Source organism: Vipera ursinii (genome assembly GCF_947247035.1).
Source record: "Vipera ursinii genome assembly, chromosome: 2".
Lineage (NCBI taxonomy): Eukaryota > Metazoa > Chordata > Lepidosauria > Squamata > Viperidae > Vipera > Vipera ursinii.
In genome coordinates this window covers 119957438-119975133 of record NC_139513.1, presented here as the reverse complement: position 1 = coordinate 119975133, position 17696 = coordinate 119957438, and the positions used below count along the sequence as shown (strand labels likewise).

At 40.4% G+C, this 17696-nt stretch overlaps 1 protein-coding gene across 1 annotated transcript in view; it reads left to right on the top strand.

Annotated features, from left to right (window-relative positions):
- Positions 1–17696, top strand: part of MYO15B (myosin XVB) — a gene marked incomplete at its 5' end in the record, with an annotated part of 107524 nt that overhangs the window by 86861 nt on the left and 2967 nt on the right. Inside the window, 11 exons of the mRNA XM_083351115.1 lie at positions 3676–3748; positions 5267–5373; positions 6581–6657; positions 8160–8327; positions 8588–8682; positions 10263–10435; positions 11196–11286; positions 12715–12863; positions 13445–13566; positions 14392–14522; positions 17537–17670. Of these exons, the coding sequence (XP_083207241.1) occupies positions 3676–3748; positions 5267–5373; positions 6581–6657; positions 8160–8327; positions 8588–8682; positions 10263–10435; positions 11196–11286; positions 12715–12863; positions 13445–13566; positions 14392–14522; positions 17537–17670 (1320 nt within the window). The remainder of the gene's footprint in view (positions 1–3675; positions 3749–5266; positions 5374–6580; positions 6658–8159; positions 8328–8587; positions 8683–10262; positions 10436–11195; positions 11287–12714; positions 12864–13444; positions 13567–14391; positions 14523–17536; positions 17671–17696) is intronic.

Sequence of the window (17696 nt, the reverse complement as noted above, 5' to 3'; positions counted from 1 at the left end):
CCTGTTCTAGTTTTAAGGATGCTTTGAAGTCTTCTCTGTGAATAGCTTCATCGGTACTATAGCTTTTGTCTTCATTGCAGGTTTATAAAATAAAAAGTGATGTGATCTGCTCTGAAACCATATTGATCATTTTATTTTATATTTCACTTCAGAAAGCTTAAGATACCTTACATAATTACATTTCCTCATTAACAGGTGATGGCATTTTCCTAAGTGGGACAAACCAAAACTTGTTTTTCAGATAGAAGAAACCATGTTTCCAGAGCCTTGCTAGAGGATTTTAGATTGGCACAGCTGCCAGTTCACTTAACTAGTTCAGGTTTAGTTAATGCTGGTGAGACACTGGTCACAGTTATATAAGAGCTATTGTATTATTTCTGAGTTCCAATTAATTTAAGAGGCTATTTACATTGATCAGTTAAGCCTGTGCTGTTAGAGAGCAAGGTATTTCAGAATCCCAAATTTTCATAAAAGCTCATAGAATTAGTCTTACTGAGTGTCTAGCAATATTAATAATTCAATTAATAATTTAATTAAATAAACAAATGTTAATTTAAATGCATTAAATTATTAATTAATAATAATTAATTTTAGAGCTTTATCATTTCACAAAGGCAGAATCAGGTGAGTTGGATAAATGGAAAGATTAACTGTCACAAGACCAGTTACTCCTGGCAGACATATCAAGTAAGTATTATTTAGCAAAGAAGGATTGAGAATAAGCTGTCAACCATTTCAAGGATTGATAGTAAGGTAAAGATGTATGGAGCTCAAGATGCAAAGCACATGATTGTTTTTGTCATTTTGTTTTTGTCCTTAAGAGTCGGGAGTGGGTTTTCCTGTCTTCAGCACACAAAAGAAAATAATGAAATGATTGCGACTTTAACACTGAGCTTGCTCAGAAGTCCTTAATTGTTTAACACCTCCTGAGCTTCATTAGCAAGAAAACCTGAATGGAGCACAAAGCCTATTAAAACCGTATTCAATATAATAAAAACACTGAAGCTGCATCATTAAAATAAAAATAGAGAAGGTACCAAGTACTGTACTTATAGTCACATAAATCTATCGCATAGATGGACTTCCATCACCTTCCCAACAAAGCTTCTTATTTTTTACATGCCCTATTTATTCTTTCAGGGTGGAGAAACATGTATGCGGCTGATCATTTCTACTGAGTATTTTATGCCAAATGTTAAAAGTTTTTAATTTAAAGATGTTTGGGTCTAAAGATGTACTGGGAATTGTGTTAGCCCTTTAGCATAGATTAAGTTATTGCTTTGCAAATCGATTAGAGCTCATATAGACCATACTTCAAAAATCATGAGCACAGATGGCTGCTTTCTAGCATGTCAAGCTGCGTATGATTGACATGTTCCTTACAAAGGTGTTAGCATAGCTTGTTTTGTGAGTCCAACAATGTTGATTGTTCAACATACTCTGCTAAGCGAAACACAGCTAATGGTAGCCTATGATTTCAGTTGTTATATTTGATTTTATAAAGAACCCTCCTCTTTTAATTCTAGAGCGGGGCCCTTCAAACTTGGCCCTTTTATGACTTGTGGACTTCAACTCCCAGAATTCCTCAGCCAGCCACGCTGCCTGAGGAATTCTGGGAGTTGAAGTCCACAAGTCATAAAAGGGCCAAGTTTGAAGACCCCTGGTCTAGAGTCTCTGCCGAAAACTCTTCACATATGCTGGGGTTTTTTTGGCGGGTGGGGGTGGAGGGCTTGGTAAAACACAAGTAACTAATCTGGAACAGTGAGGGGTAGAACCTGAGGCCTTCTGCAAATCATTGTATGTGTTTCCACTGAGCAAAAGTTGAAGCCAGGAATGAGCACATGCTAAAGGTTGGAGCATCCCCTGTGGCTTCCCATGGTTCATTTTGTAGGTAACAAAATCCCCATTTTGTGTTTCTGCTAGGCTAGGATGGAAGGGCACGGGAGTTGAACTGATGGACCCCGCTCTCTTGGTTCAGCATACAAAGGTAAATCAGGAGGAACCCTCCAGTCTGGGTTCCACCTCCTCTTTGTCATTTGGGGCATAGAAAGTTAAAAGATGGGTAAGGGGCAGAAGTCTTAGGGTTGTTTTTTTTTAAATATTTGTATTAAAAGTTCTTAAAAAAGGAGATAAAAACGAGTACAAATTAACACAACATGAGAAAGTAAAAAAAGAAAAAGCAATCAAAGAGAAAGTTAAAAAGGCAAGAAAGGAAAAATCAAACCAGGAGAGAAAGGGGAGAAGACACAAAGAAGTCACTGCCCATCTTCATTACAGCAGTTAGAAGTACAATTCCAAATTTGCTTCTTTCTCTAAAGTTACAAAAGTCTTCTTCATCTAATCTATAAAGGTAAAGGTAAAGGTTCACCCGCACATGCGTGCTAGTCGTTTCCGACTCTAGGGGCCGGTGCTCGTTTCCGTTTCAAAGCCGAAGAGCCAGCGCTTATCTATATCCTGTCTAATAATCAAAACTATAAATCATAAGTTTGGGGGGGGGTTGTTTTGTTTTCTGCAAGAAGTCTGTAAGGGGTTTGCAGTCAGCAATAAATGTAGATATTCTCTTTTCTCTAATTGATAGAAGTTTTATTTTCCATACCTGAATATGCAACCTGAACCCAAGTCCTGGAAGCTACCCCTGGAGCTATAGCATGGCTCCTGCCACCCCTCCAACAATTACTATCAAACTACACTTTTGCTACTACAGGAAACATTATGAAATATGTGGGAATTATTCATATTAAGTATTCATATTTCATGTAATTACATGAAATCTGAATTAAAACGAAAGCTAGATTCAGTTGAATTTATTTTTTTCTTCTGCTCCTACTCACAGAGACCCACTTTGTGTAGAATGCTCCAACATGCCACTTAAGGACCAAGTTCCCCACTCTTTCAATTAGGCATGACTACCCTAAAACTAGGGACGCGGTGGCTCAGTGGGTTAGGACGCTGAGCTTGTTGATCAGAAGGTCGGCAGTTTGGCGGGTCGAATCCCGAGTGCCGTGTAACAGAGTGAGCGCCTGTTACTCGTCCCAGCTTCTGCCAACCTAGCAGTTCGAAAGCACGTAAAAATGCAAGTAGAAAAATAGGGACCACTACGGTGGGAAGGTAACAGCGTTCCGTGCGCCTTTGGCGTCTAGTCATGCCGGCCACATGACCACGGAGACGTCCTTGGATGAGCGCTGGCTCTTCGGCTTTGAAACGGAGATGAGCACCGGCCCCTAGAGTTGGAAACGACTAGCACGCATGTGCGGGGGAACCTTTACCTTTACCTTTACCCTAGAACTACATACTGCCCTTGACAAAGGTGCACAGGTCTTTTCCAAGGAATCAATCCAAACGTTTTGTAGATGTGATCCTTTCACTATATGAGCCTGTTCTGTAAGGAGGAAAGACAAAATAAAGGGAAGGTGAGATAGAGGGGGGAAAAATAGGTGTAATAAAAAAAAGCTAGTTGGGTGCTTTACTCATTTTTGGCTCTGATCCCATCCAGCATTAGGTGTAAAATGTGCCCCCTCCCCATGAGTTATTCTTGTGTAAATTGACCAAAAAATAAAAAAGTGTTGCTTAGTCACATATTAAGTTTCATTGAGCAAAAATGACACTCATCATTTTCTGCTCATCTTTTTTTAGAATCCACTGCCTCTGTTGAATCTCTGCCTTCTGACTTTGTAGGTACCGATCCGGGAAGCTCTCCTGTTTCATTCTGATGATGAGTTGAATAACTTGGCTACAGGAAATTTTTTGAGTACGTAATGGTCCATTAGTGAAGTGATGGGTACTCTATTGCTAGAGCACTGATTAAACTTTTATTTAATTTAGCTATGAATTCAGGAAAGGTACTGAGAACATTTCTACTTTTACTAGCTCTCTGAAAATCAACTATTAGGACTATATTTTTTCAGCAGAACAACTTCCATATATGTTTGCTTTTGAATTCTTTAAACCTTTTCCAGCTGACAATATGGTAAATAAAAGAAGAATGATATAGAGATAGGAGAGAAAGGATTAGCAGTTAGTCATCATCTTACAATGAAATGTGAGAAGGGGATGCATTCTAATACTTATATTAGACACTCAACCTGTAAAAAGGGTTTTGGTTATGCAGAGACATTTTAAATGCTGTTGGAATTAGAAACATTTTTCTCATGGGAGTGTCTCGATACTCTCATGTAACACCTCTTCTCGGCAAGCTGCATTGGCTTCCAGTTGCCCTCCGGGTGAGATTCAAGGTGCTGGTGATGACCTATAAAGCCCTAAATGGCATGGGCCCGGATTACCTTAGGGAGCACCTGCTATCAGCATCAGTCTCCCATCGTCCTGTGCGCGCCCACAGGGAGGGCCTCTTTAGGGTTCCGCCGGTTAGAGATTGCCGGCGGGTGATTCCCAGGTGGAGGGCATTCTCTGTGAGTGCGCCCACCCTTTGGAATGAACTGCCAATGGAGCTTCGGACTGTCCCCGACCTTCGGTCTTTTCGCTGGGACTTAAAAACCTGGTTGTTCGAATTGTCTGGCCTGGACTGAGGGATTTTAAATTTTAAAGTATTTAATTAAATTATATTAAATTATATTAAATTAATTTTAAAATTTTAATTTTATTGTTATTAGGAATTGGGGGCCTGTACTAATTTAATTCCATTTTATTCTTTTTTGTACTGTTTTAATTGCCCTGTAAACCGCCCTGAGTCCTTCGGGAATAGGGCGGTATATAAATTCAAATAAATAAATAAATAAATAAATAAATAAATAAATAAGTAAGTAAGTAAGTAAGTAAGTAAGTAAGTAAGTAAGTAAGTAAATAAATAAATAAATAAATAAATAAATAAATAAATGCAACGCTTGATTCCCACCCACCTCCCTTTAAAAAAATAGTTGCACATTCTGAAGTAAGAATCAGGAATTGTTTTGGACACTAGACAGCACTGCAAGATCTTATGAGGTAGTGCTTATGCATCTCCTGTCCCACATTTTCTGAGAATTTTCAAAGATCTTTTACAAGAACAGTGAAATCACGTGCATTTGAGTCTATAGTTTTATTTTATTGCATATAATCAGGGATCAACAGATGTTCACAAAAATTATATTGCTAATTCTTACTTTGAATCATCCCCTTAAAAAATTCATTGGCAGTTTCTGTTTTCTAACTGGAAGATAAATTTAGATGATATTGTACTGTTTGTGTTTGATGTGATAATACAGACCAAAACAGAGGCCCCTGAATCTCTTCTTAGGAATCAGTGCCATAACCCTATATTTTACTTATTCAGTTAAGATCAATGCTGATTTTTATTTTGAAGCTCTGATGAGGTTCATGGGAGACCAGCCAGGCCTCAAGAAAGAAGATAAGATGGATTATATCTATGAAATCCTTCAGGTTTGTGGCTCTTGTAATGGATTTGTATAGATAAAAGTGACTCGAATGAGACCTGGAAGGACATCATATTTCTGCTGAAGGAACATTGATAGCCTTGAAAGGAGATTGATTTTGTGATGCTTATTTCCCCTTTGTATTCACCTTGGCAAACTCCGGGAACTTTTACCTTAAATTAATAGATAGATAGATAGATAGATAGATAGATAGATAGATAGATAGATAGATAGATAGATAGATAGATAGATAGAGATAGAGATAGATAGAGATAGATATAGATATAGATATAGATAGATAGAGATATAGATAGATGATAGATAGATAGATAGATAGATAGATAGATAAATAGATAGATAGATAGATATAGATATAGATATAGATATAGATATAGATATAGATATAGATAGATATAGATATAGATAGATAGATAGATAGATAGATAGAGATAGAGAGATATAGATATAGATATAGATATAGATATATATGCACACTTTAAGAATTTGCAAAATATCAGTCCTAGATGAAAGATATCAAGAGGAAGCAATACTGTATATACAGCTGACAATAAGGATAAAGTAGGAAATAGGAAGAGGGAAGGGAAGCAAAAGTATTAGGAAAGGAAAGACGTTAAAAGTTCTCAAAGAGTCATTTCAGAATATGAGTTCTTATCACTAATGAGTTTATATGTACTGTACTTTGGTCTGTTTACTTCGAACTATGGTAAGCTAGTTCTGTTGCCTTGGGACCTTTTTGTTAAAGTTGCTGAGAAGGTCTGAACTTCTGCTCTGAGTTCAGCAGTGAATTCATTGCTGATTCCTTTTCTGTGGCACACAAAACCTGCCCCTTTGTCCTCCAATTTCTATTTGCTAAAGCAATAATGCTCTCATCCAGCACAAAAATGGGCTAAGGGGAATAGGAAGTCCTGCTTTCTGGGTTCTTCATCAGAACCAAAGGCTTTTTCATATATTCTTATCAACCACAATGCAGATTATCGCAAGATACTGACCTCAATCTGACCTCAGATTCCAATGAAAGTGCAAGATAGCACTCCAACCTTGGGGGCTCAGGATTGCAAAGTACAATTAGTGACCATTGCAGAATAATTAATATTCCAATGTTTCTCAGATCGGGGTAATCTTAGTGCCTCCCATGTGGCCTACAAGAAAAGAGGAAACTAAATCCTTCACATTTTTCCCCTTCGCTTTTATAGTTGTGCAAAGAGAAGAAGACTCTGCATGATGAAGTTTATTGCCAGGTTATCAAGCAAATCACCGAGAACCCTAATCTGTAAGCACCAGAGAACATAACGCTGATTCTTCACACCTTGCATGGGTTGCTGATCGATTCCTGACAAATATTGAAAGTGTTGGTTTTAACTTTAAAAAAAAAACTTTATGGTGTGGCACCTGGTCACTTGGAGGAGTATCTCCTCCTATTGGTATCAGCCCAAAGTTCTGGTTCATTTAATAAGAAACTCCTCATTGCCCCAGAGTGCCAAGAAGTCAAGGGAACCAACATCAGAAGCTGCTGCTTCTCCGTAGTGGTTCCAGTGCTCTGAATAGACTCTAAAGCAGGGGTGTCAAACTCAATTTCATTGAGGGCCACATCACCAGGGTGGGTGTGGCTAGAGTGCGTATGGCCTACTGGGTGGGCGTGGCCAGCTCTACATCGTTCGCATCAAGGGTGGGGGCCTGGGCAGGAGTGGGACAGATCTGAGGGTCTCTGGCAGGAGGAGGGTCTCTGGGCCAGGGCCAAGGCAGTGGAGGCCGTTCCCTCACTGTTTCCAGGATGGCTTCGCGGGCCACATGAAACCACTTCGTGGGCCGGATCTTGCCCCCGGGCCTTGTGTTTGACATGTCTACTCTAAAGGGATCTCAGGCTGGCCCCTCGTTGCTGTCTCTGAGAAAAAGGTTTAAAAGAGAACAGATATCAGAGAATGTCTTAACTGAGTTTATGCACCAGTCCAACTTTGACTCCAATTATTTATTTTTGTAGTATTTTGCTTTGGTAGTATAGTGCCTTTTGGTTTAGGATTTTATTAGTGTGATTTTATTAGTACATTTTTAATCATAACATGGTATTTTTAATATTTTGCCTATCTTGTAAGTGATGTAAGCTGTAGAGAGTCATTGGATTCCAATGGGATATAAATGCAATAGATAGATAGATAAATAGATAGATAGATAGATAGATAGATAGATAGATAGATAGATAGATAGATAGATAGATAGAAAGATAGAAAGGAAACAAACAAAGATAGGAGCAGTGACTCATTAGTCTGATGGACTCCCTTTTGGGAATTGACAGATAATTTATGTTATCTTGTTATATGTTTGGTTCACATTTTCTTTTATTCTTACAAAGTTCTACAGAGTATTATATAGGCTAAACAGTGATAGGAAGCTGCTCCAGATAAATGTGGGGTTGTCCTAGTTTTAACTTCAAGAGTACAAATATCTTATCTCATAGGTTTCTTTTTAAAGATACTACAGCCGTCCTATAGAAAGGTCTTCCCAGATCTTGGGTTTAGGTTTTTGGTTTTTTTTGGTTGGGCAATCTTTTGATGATCACATCCTCATTTCCATTTTTTTGGAAGGCAGGGAGTTATGGGGGTGGGGGTGGGTTCATTGGTGTTTTTAAAATTGTGATATGGCTATTTGGGGGCTAACCTAGCTGTTTTCACATTTCCCACCTCAAATTTGCTTCTTTGTACCTTTTCGTTTTCCACTTTCTTCTCATTTATTTCTCCTCAGCGTTCTCTTCTCTCTTTTTCTTACTTTTTGTTCCAGGGACAGTTGTCAGTATGGCTGGCGGCTCCTCAGCCTTTTGACCGGATACTTCCTCCCATCCAGTACCTTGAGGCCTTACATCACTGGGTTTTTACAGCAGATCTGCTATGATAGTATCCACCACTGCTCAGGTACACCACACGTCTTCTCCTATTCACTGGAAGAGCAGTTTTGAATTCATTAGTTGGGAAGAATTTGGTGGACTTTTTCCATGCTCGCAGTCTATCCACCACCAAACCTTCATTTCTGTATGTCCCTTGACATCCTTTTACTAGTCAACAGCCAACCCTCAGTCCTGTGTGGGGAATGTAGGTGGGGAACTCATGAATGAGTTCCAGCAACTAATTCTATTTTGGCAGAAGCCTCTTTAAATGTCAGCCACACTTCCTACGTCGTATGCTCAACCTTGTGTCTTTTTTAATCCCCAGGAATAGCCAAGGATTGCCAGATCAACCTGAGGAAACTGATTACCTATGGAGGCCGAAAACACTTGCCCTTTTTGGCAGAGATGAATGCATTTTTGGTAAATGAAAAGCAGATATGGGTCAAGGTGGGAGTGTCTTCCGCTTGAGTGCTGATGCAAATCTCCCAGGCAGAAAAGCAGAAAAGAGATAAAACAAAGCAAATACTGGAAATGGAACAGCTTTTTAATGTGCATCTTGAGGTTGAATCATTTGCATAAATATGATTTATGAAGGTCAGGATGGAAGGCAATTTGATATGTGAGAAAACAGGCTTTTTGAGCAAAGGTTTGTGTGTGCTGCTTACGGTAGTATTGCCTATTTAGGGAGGCCTGATGTCCAGAATTATGCCAAATCATCCAAATGTTTTAGAATTTAATATTTTGACCACCTTCATCCTCTGGCAGCATCACTTGAAGAGCACAACTACCCCAAGATTCATTATTTTGGGGCACAATTTTCCTGTATTTTTGACTATTTGTAAAAGTAGACTTTGGCATGATGAATTTTTAGAGGCAAATAGTGGACTTATGCAATGACAAAACCTGTTTTGATAGGTCACATCATTTGCACACATATATTTATAAATTTCATGTACATCCTTGGTGTCCATTAAGAAGTTTTGAAGAATTAAGCTGGAAGAATATGTTGTTCAAATAAATTCTTCTTTGAGATCATTACAAGCAGTTATAAGGGAAGACATCTAAGATAAAACATGCGTTATGTGAAACAATGTATCTGGAATAATAGATGTTATAACAATATTTGAAGGAAAACAGATCCATACCTGCTATATGAATCATAATCATATATGTGATTACAGAAATGGCCCAGAAATCAATTTTTTTACTTATTAATGCTAAGGAGACTAGCATTAGGAGTAAGACTAGCTCAAATTGCTCACATATATATTTGCTTTCATCAAAATTATCTTTTTAATCAAATGTTAAACCAAAACGTAGCTTCAAGTTCCATTGATTTGAAGGACAAAAAATACAGGTAGTCTTTGAATTATGATAATAGGGACCAGAATTTCTGTTGCTAAGCAAGGTGGTTGTTAATTGAACAATGCCAGATTTTACCGATTGCCAAGTACCTGAATTCTGACATGACTGTAGGGATGCTGTGACCGTCATGTGAGGATCTGTTGTAAGTCACTTTTTTTGGTGCCCTTGTAACTTTGAATTGTTGCTAAATGAATCAATGTAAATTGCAGACTACCTGCACTGAAATTCTATTTCTTAATTCTATTTCAAAAGTGCTCAATTTTGCCAGGAATTGGCTTTCAATTAGGAACACAAAATGCCTCTACTGTACTGATTCTTGCTTTCCTATTGTCAGAAGGGCCACTGTTTCCGCCGGATATCAATCCTCTTACCTGGAGGTCTGCACTATAATGCAAGGATTAAGACATTTGATGTAAGTTCCTGTTTAGTCCATTAAACAGCATATTGTGGAGTACTTTTTTTCTTTCTTTTTTTTAATTAATGTTGATGTTGCCTTACTGCCTTACTGAGGACATCTGAAAAGCAGTTTTGATACAGACATCTAAGAAGCCAATCTGCATCTTTGGTTACTCAGTTTTACTTTTTTGAAGTTCTTGTGTCTTATTACATGAACTCTACCTGTAATATTTTTCTAGCCTTTTGGGGAGCGGGAGAGGGAAGGTTAAGGGAGCTTGGCAACAGTAGTTTGCATCCCTGGATTAAAAATAAAGCAGATAAAATTGTTGATGAGAACGGCCTGAACTTGGGAGTCACAGCAGACAACATATACTCCATTGGGCTGTGTTCCTTCCTTTGTAATATCAATATGGCACATTAGGGATCCCTTCAAATTTCTCCCTTCTTTTTTGGATTTGGGCAAAGCTTTGTAACCTGCTTGCTGAGAGGTATAGACACGATCATACTTTAGATTAAAACTCGTAATAATGCTAAATTCTCTCTTGCTTGACATATGAAGGACGGTCGCAGGAATTGAGTACGGCTAGTCTAGAGAAAGGAGGACTAAAGGGGACATGATAGCAGTATTCCAGTATTTAAGGGGCTGCCACAAAGCGGAAGGGGTCAACTTATTTTCCAAAGCACCAGAAGGCAAGACAAGAAACAATGGATGCAAAGTAATCAAGGAGAGAAGCAACCTGGATTTAAGGAGAAACTTCCTAGCCATCTGTCTGAAATGGTATAGGGTCTCTTGCTTGAGCAGAGGGTTGGTCTAGAAGACCTCCAAGGTCCCTTCCAGCTCTATTCTGATTGAATCCAGATCATCTTTCTGAAAACTGAGAGGGCTTGTTTCACCCACTGTTTCTCAAATGTGTGGGGTTTTTTTTTTTTGTATCTGTGGTTGTTCCCATAACAAAAAGTTTTTTTTTTAAAAAAGTAATGGAATTAAACAAAACCTAAATCTCACTTGTCTATCTCCCTTACACCTTCTGATTTTTAAAATGAAAGATACTGAGTTCAAGATGGCCCTTGCCTTTGAAGCCCTCCTTCCTTCCAGACTTCATTTGTCAGACCACATTTGTCCAAAGCAATTTGCACACGCTGAAGTAGCCGATTTTTTTTTCTGATTGTAGGTTACAGCAGACGTGTTAAAGGAAATCTGTAAGCACATAGGAGTTACCGAGTTGAAGGAGATCCAAGAATTTGCCATCCTAGCCAGCAAAGGCAAGTGTAGTGTGGACGATAGTCAACTTCAATATGTGAAATCTGTTGAATGTGGAGATTCATTCTGATGCAGCTTCCTCCTTCCCATGGACTTCTACTGCCAGGGTCCTAGTTCTCTGGGGTTATGTGAGAAAGAAAGTAAACCCTCTTTTGAGTTCTATAGTTTTACATATCAGGACATAGCATTGATTGACATAAAGGTAAAGGTAAAGGTTCCCCCTCACATGCGTGCTAGTCGTTTCCGACTCTAGGGGCCGGTGCTCATCTCTGTTTCAAAGCCGAAGAGCCAGCGCTTGTTTGAGGATGTCTCCGTGGTCATGTGGCCGGCATGACTAGATGCCAAAGGCGCACGGAACGCTGTTACCTTCCCACCGTAGTGGTCCCTATTTTTCTACTTGCATTTTTTACGTGCTTTCGAACTGCTAGGTTGGCAGAAGCTGGGACGAGTAACAGGCGCTCACTCTGTTACGCGGCACTCGGGATTCGAACTGCTAAACTGCCAACCTTCTGATCAACAAGCTCAGTGTCCTAACCCACTGAGCCACCGCGTCCCTACTTTTAAGCAGTTCTTAAAAGTAGTTAAATACAATCTTAGATGGAAAACAACACATGATATGGCTTCTCCATTTTGCCTTTCTTTTTGTAAAATAAATAATGGCATGGTGTAATATCTCATGCCTTGTTCATCTGAGGTTGTATTTAACTATTTTTAAGCACTGCTTTAGGACCAGGCGATTTTTACTATGTCCTGATACTGTACATAAAACCATAGAACTCAAAGAGGGTGTAGTAATTTCTCAAGGCTTGTAGATGTCATGTTTTGCTTTCAAATGATGCCAAATATATATTCTCCTTCTGTCATGACCATTTTCTTTTTGGTGTCTGTATGGAACAACTAATTTTGAAAAAAAGTTTAAATGTTTTATGAGACGAAGATGGAAAGATTGAGATAGGAAAAAAATGTTTCCATCTTGGTGAAGTCTGATAAGCTATGCTATTGTTCGGTGAAAATTGACAGACAAGCTGGATGAGTTTAATATGTGTGATAATTTGACTTATGACTGTTTTTCACACTTATGACCGCTGAATCATCCCCATGGTCACGTCATCAAAATTCAGACGCTTGGCAACTGACTCATATTGATGACGGTTGCAGTGTCCTGGGATTATGTCTGACAAGTAAAGACAGGGGAGAAGCCAAATTCACTTAACAACTGTGTGACTAACTTAACAACTGTGGCAAGAAAGATTGTAAAATAGGCCAGAGCTCACTTAACAACTGTTTCACTTACAGCAACAGAAATTTTGGGCTCAATTGTGGTCGTAAGCTGAGGACTACCTGGATTGGGGGAAAGATTTAAAATATTTGCCTCTGAGCTCAGTGCTTTGGATGGGGATGGCGTGATCATCATTTTTTATCCTATGCAGGCAAAATGATAAGGCCTTTGCACCAGGAGGAATATGTCCACGACTATTTGTTAGAAGAAAGTTCAATAGGACTAAATTTCTGTAGGATCACTTGGAAGATTCCTTTGCACCTTGATAATGAGGCCTACATCAACATTCATTATAACCAGGTATGAAAGGAAAAGTATTGCACTGTTAGTAAGACTGTAAGAAGCTGGTATGGGATTATGGTTAAGGTCTGGACTAGGACTTGGCTATCCAAACACAGAGGGATTGAGTGAGTGTCAGTCACTTTCTGCCCAAAGTAGTTCAGTGGGTTGTTGTGGGGATAAAATTAACACAGGTCTCCTTGGATGCCTTGTAGAACTCCTGGAGAAGATGGAGGGTGATGATTATGATGATGATTTTGATAATAATACAAAGGGTGGCTGACTAATTTTTATGGAAGGTGACTCATGCATTGGCTAGAAGTACATGATAAATTCCTATTCCCACTGAGTTGAATTTGTTGTATTTACTTAGTTATTAAACTTGTGGTTGTTGTTGTTATCACAGGATAATGCTAGGAATTGCAGAACCTGTGCAATTACAAATAAATCTAAATAATAAATAAATAAATAAATAAATAAATAAATAAATAAATAAATAAATAAATAAATAAATAAATGAATGTTCCTTCAGTGATGCCAGCTTTAAAAGCCTACTATGGAGAAGTACAAAGCAAACTCTCTTCTGGGTTATTTATTTCTAGGTCTTGCAGAATTATATGACAGGATCACTGCCGTTGCAGCACACCAGCAGACTTGGGCAGCAGCTGGGCACCTTGGCTTTGCTTCAGCACTGGGCCAGAGGAGCTACATCGGTCCCTACAAGGTAAGGCTTTCTACAATATTGGAATGGAGGAAGGAACATCAATTCAGAATAGAATGTAGACTAGGTTGTTTGTTTACTGATTGGTGCAGTCTAAGCAGCGGCCCCAAAGTGGGAAAAGATGGTGTGCTTAGACCCATAGTATTAAGGAAGTGAGTCACTGCCAGGACCCTCTATGTGTTTCCCATTCAAGCAGTTCTTTACAGAAGCTGACACCCTCTGTTAGCATACTCAACAGAGCCTTGCAACACCCCAAATTATATTGTATAATTTCCCTTCCTCTCCAAAACCTAGAGTAGCTTTCTTTTAATCCATTTTCAAAAAAGCACACATAAAATGAAAAAATTACCATACACAAAAACAAGAGCCTCAGACAAGAGTATGTATAGGTGTATGCGTATTTGTATAATTTAAAAACTGCCCATCTCCCTCAGTGACTCTTAACAGCAGCCAGTTAAGCTCCCTTGCTTTTACATAGGAACCTGATGCTCTATTCCACAGGTGTCAAACTCGATCGTGTCACTTGACATAATCATACGTTTTTTGCTTTTGCGGACGTGGCCTGCGTGTGATATATCTGGCCTGCGGGCCACCAGTTTGACACCCCTGCTCTATCCAGATCAATTCTTCCATACCTACAGTATTTATTCATAGAATTGCAAACTGCACACTAACCCTTGGCATTCATGCATGAGGTTTTTTCTAGCTCACCTTGAGAATAATGGCAAGAAATCCTCCGTACTTCTTCCCCAGGCACGGAAGGGTTTTTCTGAATACTCTCTAATTTTAGTTTATGGTCAAGTCCATATTTCCTATTTATTTCAATAGCGAGGAACTGAAGAATTACATCCCTGTTTCAATCAACCACATGAGCCCAGACATTGTTGAAATTGCCATGGCTTATCAACTGGAGACAACAGAACCATGTGAGCCACTGCAGGCACAAATACGCTTTATTGGTGAGTTCAACAGCTGCATTTGATAAACATCTTAACCTTTGTTCTGGTGTTATGCTGCTACCTGAAATATGTTTTGAACGTGGTAGCGTGGGATTTGAAGGGAATGTTTTATTTTTTTTATACCTAATTTCCTCCAAAGTTGTGTGTACATTGTACATCTACATGCATTGTATAATTATCCTCAAAGTAGGCTAGATTCTTGCAATAGGCAAGATTTTGGGATGGCTTTCTTGCTACATCATCTCATTTCTATATGCATATAAGTTGTATATTGTTGCCAAAGCTGTGCATGCATAGATGACCGCCAAGGATTTAATTTAATTTAATTTAATTTAATTTAATTTAATTTAATTTAATTTAATTTAATTTAATTTAATTTAATTTTTTAATTTGTATACCGCCCTTCTCCCGAAGGACTCAGGGCGGTGAACAGGGCAATACACAATAAAAATAGAATACAAAAATTAAAAGCCATTAAACATTATGCCCATAAAATTAATACATATTAAAATTAAAGCTATTTATAAAAAAAACCCAACCCCATCCCGTCAGACCAGGCCAGCTTGTTCGAAAAAGAAAGTTTTGAGATTGCGCCGGAAGGAGCGAAGGTCGGGGGCCATCCGGAGCTCAACCGGTAAGCGGTTCCAGAGGTCTGGCGCGCCCACAGAGAACGCTCTCCCCCTGGGGGTCACCAACCGGCATTCTTTGATCGGCGGCACCCTGAGGAGGCCCTCTCTGTGGGAGCGCACTGGACGGAGGGAAGTTGACGCCGGCCGCAGGTGTTGCCGTAGGTAATCCGGACCCATGCCATGAAGGGCTTTGTAAGTCATCACTAACACCTTGAACCTCACCCGGAGAGCAACCGGTAGCCAATGCAGCTCGCGGAGCAAAGGTGTAACATGGGAGTATTGGGAAACTCCCAAGACAACTCGCGCGGCTGCATTCTGCACCAGCTGGAGTCTCCGGGTGGACCTCAAGGGCAGCCCCATGTAGAGAGCATTACAGTAGTCTAGACGAGAGGTAACGAGCGCATGAGTGACTGTGCGCAAGGCATCCCGGTCTAGATAGGGCCGCAACTGGCGCACCAGGCGAACCTGGGCAAAGGCCCCCCTAGTCACAGCTCCAATATGCTCTTCCAAAGAGAGCTGTGAATCTAGAAGGACCCCCAAGTTGCAGGCCCTATCTATGGGGGATAATAGCTCACCCCCCATGGCCAATGATGGAATAATCGGAATTTCCCGGGATGCCGGCACGAACAGCCACTCAGTCTTGTCAGGGTTGAGTCGAAGCCTGTTCCTCCCCATCCAGACCCGGACCGCCTGCAGGCAACGGGACATCACGTCGAGGGCATCACTGGGGTGGTTTGGTGTCGAAATAAAGAGCTGGGTATCATCAGCATATTGATGATACCCAACTCCAAAACCACGAATGATCTCACCCAGCGGCTTCATATAGATGTTGAACAGGAGAGGTGAGAGAACCGATCCCTGAGGAACTCCACAAATGAGAGGTCTCAAGGTCGATCTCTGCCCCCCTGCCAACACCGACTGCGAACGTCCCAGAAGGTAAGAGGAGAACCACTGGAGAACCGTGCCTCCCACTCCTAATCTCCTGAGACGTCGCAGCAGGATACCATGGTCGATGGTATCAAAAGCCGCTGAGAGGTCTAAAAGGACTAGGACAGAGGAGCAGCCTCTGTCCCGAGTCCGCCGGAGATCATTCACCAGCGCGACCAATGCCGTCTCCGTGCTGTACCCGGGCCTGAAACCCGATTGGTACGGGTCTAGGTAGTCAGTTTCATCCAAGAACAAAGGGAGCTGCTGCACCACCACGCTCTCAACAACCTTCGCCAAAAAGCGAAGGTTGGAGACCGGACGATAGTTGTTTAAAATTGCTGGGTCCAAGGCAGGCTTCTTGAGGAGGGGTCTCACCACCGCCTCCTTCAAGGCGGCGGGAAAACTACCCTGACTCAAAGAGGCAGTAATCACTGCCTGGAGCCAGCCTCGTGTCCCATCCCGGGCTGCATAAGTCAGCCAGGAGGGGCACAGGTCCAACAAACACGTGGTGGAGCTCAGCTTCCCCATGATCTTGTCCACTTCTTCAGGAGTCACAGGATCGAACTCTTCCCAGATTAAATCGACAAGGCCGCCCATATCCTCTTCGTCAGACTTCGTCAGATCTCCCGCTCATTATATGGGGCAAGTTGTGGGCAGTTCTCTATTTTAAATCTGTTCAAGACATTATTACAAAGCTTTCCAGATTTACTTGCACAGCTAACCAACATGCGTAAACCCATTTTCTCCAAACATATAGCAACAATTGTGGTCTGTGAAAGGACCCTTGTATAAATATTCATTTTTATATATAGGCCAGAGGCAAGGATTATATGGATCAACAAGAGAGAGTGAGGAAAATTGCTTTGACAGAGATATGCAAGTTCCATTGCCAAGGCAACAAGGGATAAAAAAAATGTTTTAAATTCAGAACAGCCAGATAACATTTAGAAGCAGCTCACAGACAACTTCCTAATTCATTGAACTATAAGAAAAGAATCGATACATCACAGGCTTACAAGGTTCTGTTACAATCTCAATAAAAGATATTTTAGCCCTTTTGTGGAGTTGATTTGTTGATTTGGTAGTTAGTGGAGCTAACAAAAGCACAGAAATATAATCCCTCAAAAGGCAAACCTCCTTAGGATCATGAAAAGTAGCTGTAGCCTTGTCTGTTGCTATCATGAAAATAGAGGCTGCTGTAATTGTCCACTTGGGATGATGTGCAGGCAGGGAATCATATGTCAGTAGATGTCCAACCACAACTGCAAGCATTGTTGGGTATGCAAAATGCTTGGATCTGGAGGTTTGGGCAGCTTTGAAAGTGCCACAGCTTCAATGGCTTGGCTTTGAGCCACGATCTTGCTTCCACAGAGATGGCAACTTGCCCTGGAAAAGATGCACAGCTGGTGTGGTTTTGGCGACTCTGACATGACATTCCTGTCGTTTCTCTTCTTGCAGAACATGTGATTCAGCTGCCGCTCTTTGGCTATAATGTTTTCTCTGTAGAGAGGATCAGTGCCCCAGATATCACCTCACCTTGCATTGTAGGAGTGAAGGAGGAGGAGATTGTTGTAATGAGCAGAAAAACCCAGGTAAGATTCTAACAGAAATGTCACAA